Source organism: Primulina huaijiensis, chromosome 8, assembly GCF_012295235.1.
Source record: "Primulina huaijiensis isolate GDHJ02 chromosome 8, ASM1229523v2, whole genome shotgun sequence".
Taxonomy (NCBI): Eukaryota; Viridiplantae; Streptophyta; class Magnoliopsida; order Lamiales; family Gesneriaceae; genus Primulina; species Primulina huaijiensis.
Window position 1 is genome coordinate 3,878,457 of NC_133313.1, and position 5,006 is coordinate 3,883,462.

At 34.2% G+C, this 5,006-nt stretch overlaps 1 protein-coding gene across 1 annotated transcript; it reads left to right on the plus strand.

Moving 5' to 3' along the window:
* The first annotated feature begins 500 nt into the window (after positions 1–500).
* Positions 501–4,215, plus strand: LOC140982462 (putative methylesterase 13, chloroplastic). Its single transcript, XM_073448970.1, has 5 exons — positions 501–900; positions 2,190–2,432; positions 2,578–2,721; positions 3,423–3,554; positions 3,720–4,215. Exons 1-5 carry the CDS (start codon positions 511–513, stop codon positions 3,999–4,001), a joined length of 1,191 nt encoding a protein of 396 aa, XP_073305071.1. The 5' UTR covers positions 501–510; the 3' UTR covers positions 4,002–4,215.
* Positions 4,216–5,006: the final 791 nt, after the last annotated feature.

The following is a 5,006-nucleotide window of genomic DNA, read 5'->3' on the forward strand; positions in this document are numbered from 1 at the left end:
ATCTTTACCATTATATTCTCAATTGTATATGAGTAAGTCTCTTGTGAGACGGTCTCACGAATTTTTATCTGTGAGACGTGTCAACCCTACTGATATTCACAATAAAAAGTAATACTCTTAGCATAAAAAGTAATATTTTTTCATAGATGACCCAAATAAGAGATCCGACTCACAAAATACGACCCGTGAGACCGTCTCACACAAGTTTTTATCATTATATATTGTCTCGATCTCAAGTTCGAATCCAACCAAAGTTTTTCCTACTTGAGCAGATTTGCATTTTTCATACTTGAGCATACTCAGTACACATCCGAAAAATAGTATCTACGAATACCATGTCATTAAAAAATACTCAATTATATATTTAGTTGAAAATAGGAAGGAAAAGTTTTTATTCATTTATGTCTAATCTAAATAAAATAATAATAAAATATTTTTATCAATTAGCGAAATGACAAAAGCACCCTTACATTGGTAAGTATAAAACCCATAAGCCTAGCACAAAACACAATGTTCCATGCAATGGGAAACTCATTCACATGTTTCTCTCAACCACCACCTCAGAGAACACCCAAACCTCCATCATCATCCTTCGATCTTCTTCCGCCATGGATGTCACCTTTTTCCTTCAAAAGTTCAAGGAAAAAGGAGCCATCCCCTCCGTCTTCCTCGTCGAAATCCGATCAGATTTTCGACGATTCTTACATCAAACAACAAGCCCAAATTGCTTCCATGCTTTACCAGCATCACCTGCAGAACAATAGCGATATTCTTCTCCATTTAAACCGCTCTGTGTCCACCAAAAACCCACCATCTTCCAAGAAGCAGAAGAATTTGTCCATGAGATCGCGTTCGGTTTCGAGTTCGATTCATCAACAGTCCTCACCACTGTTTATTCAGGTTTTATCCTTGATTTTGTATACTAATTCAATGAATTAATATCATGTTGCCACTGATTACCATTAATTAATTTCTTTCTTTGAAAAATACAACGTATAAATTAAATATGGTGGTGGATTCATTAACGTAGAAGGCAACGTGTACCAAAGAATTAGGCTCAGAATTTGAATGAAATTTAATATGTTGACTTCTGGAAAATTGTGTGTTGTTATTCGAAAGATTTTTAATTGAACATTTTCAACTTTTGTTAGGCACTTATTGAATGTGTCCACATTATTTAACAAAAGCTATTTCATTTTTAATTAATTTGATTCTTATTTTTTTTTTTCATAATTTTTCTTATGTATTATAACACATATTTGGATAATTACATTATATTTGGCAAATAAATATTATGACCAGAATATTTTTATTGCATGGTAAATCGATCATTAGTTATTTATAAAATTATTATGAGAGAACAAAATGAAATGTAAATTGATTTTTAAATATATAGTTATAGAATAATAATTTGGGTTGAAAATTAAATTAAAGTTGAACCGTGCTACATTTTCTTATTTGAGTTTAACATCGAAAATAAAGGAACTATTTAGATATTTTTTGAAAGTTTAATTAACTTTGTTATTTTAAAAGTCGTGTATATTTGAGAGGAATTAAGCACTAAGGAATACAAATGGCAAAAAAAAAAAAAAAGACGCATTTTGATTGCATGGATTTGAAGATGAGGGATTTCTATAATTAATTTTAAATGCTTAACAAATTATTTTTTGAATTAATATTATAGTAGATTTCAAATACATTTTAATATAAAGTCTTTTCAAATTTTTCTTTCAAATTTTTTCTCAAATCCAAATCGTTCAATCCAAATACAACTTAAATATAGATATATCTTAATCTCTTCACATTCTTTACTGTCTTTTGTGGGCAATGTTATTCTCACTACAATATAAATAAGATCAACCATTTTTATGTTTATGGTTTTGATACATTGGGGTTGGGAGATTTGAACCAAGCATAACTCCCCTAGATGGAAAATTAATGCCCGAATATAATGTGTCAGCTTACACTCATAATATTGACGCAATACACATATATAATTTTGATATGTTGTTCACCTACTGTACCCACCTCTATGCCTATCTGATAGTTGTACTGACATGCATATGTAGTGTGGGACACGATTGGTGAACTTTATATTTATGGTAGATGCATGCATATAAATTATTAAATTTTACGCTTATTAGAAAGAGCCATCCTAGTAATGTGTGTGCCCTATATGTTTTTTTTAGGAATCATTATTAACAAGTGAAGGGAATGACAAGAAACATTTTGTACTAGTCCATGGAGGAGGATTTGGTGCTTGGTGTTGGTACAAAATCATTGCACTTTTGAAAGAAGCCAATTGTGGGGTTGATGCCATAGACCTAACTGGTTCTGGCGCCAACTTTTGTGACATTAATTCAATCACAACTTTAGATGAATACTCAAAGCCACTTCTTGATTTCCTTGTCGATCTTGAAGATGGCAAACAGGTTAGTTTTTTCCCTCTCATTCCGTGGGAAATTCTTTGGTTCCATAAAAAACTTTTTATGCTTTATAATCATCAAATTTTTCATCGATCAATAAAAGAAAATGTTATTTTATTGGGTCTAAAATTTGGTTGGTGTACGAGATTAGGTGATATTGGTGGGACATGATATCGGTGGAGCTTGTGTTTCTTATGCAATGGAATTGCATCCAACCAAAGTCTCCAAAGCAATTTTTGTTGCTGCAACTATGTTGGCTAATTCCCAAAGCGCCCTCGATGTCTTCTCGCAACAGGTTTGTCAATTGTCACCATGTTCCATGTTTATTTAAATTTCAATCAATAACAAATCGTTTAAAAAACTGTATATATTCTCTATGTGATATCGGGAAAATTACAATTTTGGTTGCGTATGTTTATGTTTTTTGAGATTTTGGTGTTTTTGTTAAGGAAAAAAATATCATATATTTTTTAATTTTTGATAATTTTACTCGTTTTTCTGTTGGATTGTTGATGTCTATGCAAATCAGCGCAATGTAGGCACCATGGCCGAGATATGAATAAAATTACAAAGAAAACAATATTATCGGAGCAAAATTGAAATTCGAAAATATAAAAACTCGAAATCAGAAATAGAATATATATTATCAAACTTACAATTTCGCCTTCTATATATTCTCACATGACACATGTATCAGGTAAAAAAAGGATAGATCTATTTTCTTGAAGGCAAAAACTTATGTGAGACGGTTTCACGTGTCGTATTTTGTGAGACGCATCTCTTATTTGGGTCATCCATAAAAAAAATATTACTTCTTATGCTAAGAGTATTACTTTTTATTGTGAATATCGGTAGGGTTGACTCGTCTTACAAATAAAGATTCGTGAGACCGTTTCACAAGAGACCTACTATTTCTTGAAACACACCAACATTCTCACTTCAAAATATAGACTCCATAATCTTTAACCAAATCTATATATTGTGATATGTTTGCAGAAATTGTTGAGTGAATTGAACCAAAGAGCTCAGAATTTTTTGTATGCAAATGGGAAGAATCAGCCTCCCACTGCCATTGATTTCGATAAATCATTGCTAGAAGACTTCTTGTTCAACCGTACACCTTCTAAGGTATGCATTTCTTAGTAATATCTTAAAAATTTTAATATGATTGCTCAATCGACACTCAACCTATACATACCAAACGTGTAATAAATTACAACATATGTATTTTTATCCATTTTTATTACATCCACGTTTGATCAAACTATTGAGCCTTATTGTCTTCACACACAGGATATTGCACTAGCATCAGTAACCATGAGAACTATACCCTTTGGGCCATTAGCACAGAAGCTCACATTTTCTAAAGCAAACTATGGTTCCATTCCAAGATTCTACATCAAAACAGATGAAGATTTTGCCATTCCTCTCCCACTTCAAGAACACATGATACAATCTAATCCGCCAACACGTACTTTCCAGCTTAAGGGTTCCGACCACTCGCCTTTTTTCTCGAAGCCTCAAGCATTGCAGAAGATTTTACTCGAAGTATCAGATCACCTCCCATCGGTGTAAAGTTCGACAAGTGTTCATATTTGACATTAAAATGAAGAAGAGAAACTCTCTTCTCTTCTGCAGTGAATATCATCTTATCACTTTAATTAATGCTTTTCATTTTATTTTGTTTTTTGGAGTTCCATGAGGTTTATGAGAGAGACGCTAAAAACAAAAAAAGAACGAAAGCGATATTTAACAAAGCAAGAATTACGAACCATCTTGTTTTATGCTATCAAAATTGCATCAATGCAAGTATTGCATGTTCATCGTTCAATTATTGTAAGTAAGAGCCGACCAAAGAGAAAAATCACTTGGATAATAGAGCATCTCTTACAGTAACATGTCGAAAAACATAGTAGCAGTAGTTCAATCTTTCCTAGGAATTCCAAGCCTCTGGTGGAAATCCCCCTCCATGACGTACGGAATGCCTTCGCGTAACTTGATCTTCGGTTCCCAGCCAAGCAACTGACTTGCCTTGGTTATGTCTGGCTTCCTCTGTCGAGGATCATCTGGAGTATTTTCCACGGTTATGATTTTCACACCTGGATTAATCATCTGCAATGCCAAGAAATTTAAGGTTCCCATTTGTTCACAATCAAGCATATTGGTGATACCCCATAAGGATCCGGGTCATTGATGACCCGGACACCATCAAGATCCCGAGCACTACATCTTTTCCCGAGTATTCCCCGAACAGCCCGGTCTCTCACGCAATCACCCGGGCACTTCTCCTCTTCCCGGGCAGTCATCATAGCCCGGGCTCTTATACAAGTACCCGGGTAACCGACTTCCCGGGCCACCTCGAGAATTGAACCACACTCGAGTATGATTGATACATGCCGTCTAATCTGTCACAACAACTTGGGCTTGGAGTGTCCTAGAAGTCATCAGAAGCTAGGGTATGGGCAACCGACTTGCCATACTTAATAGGTGGCACTGGAATCGAGGTACCTACCTCCTTTTCTACTATAAATAGCAGGTATTAATGTCATTTACAGATTCTGAAATCTTTGAACTCTTAAG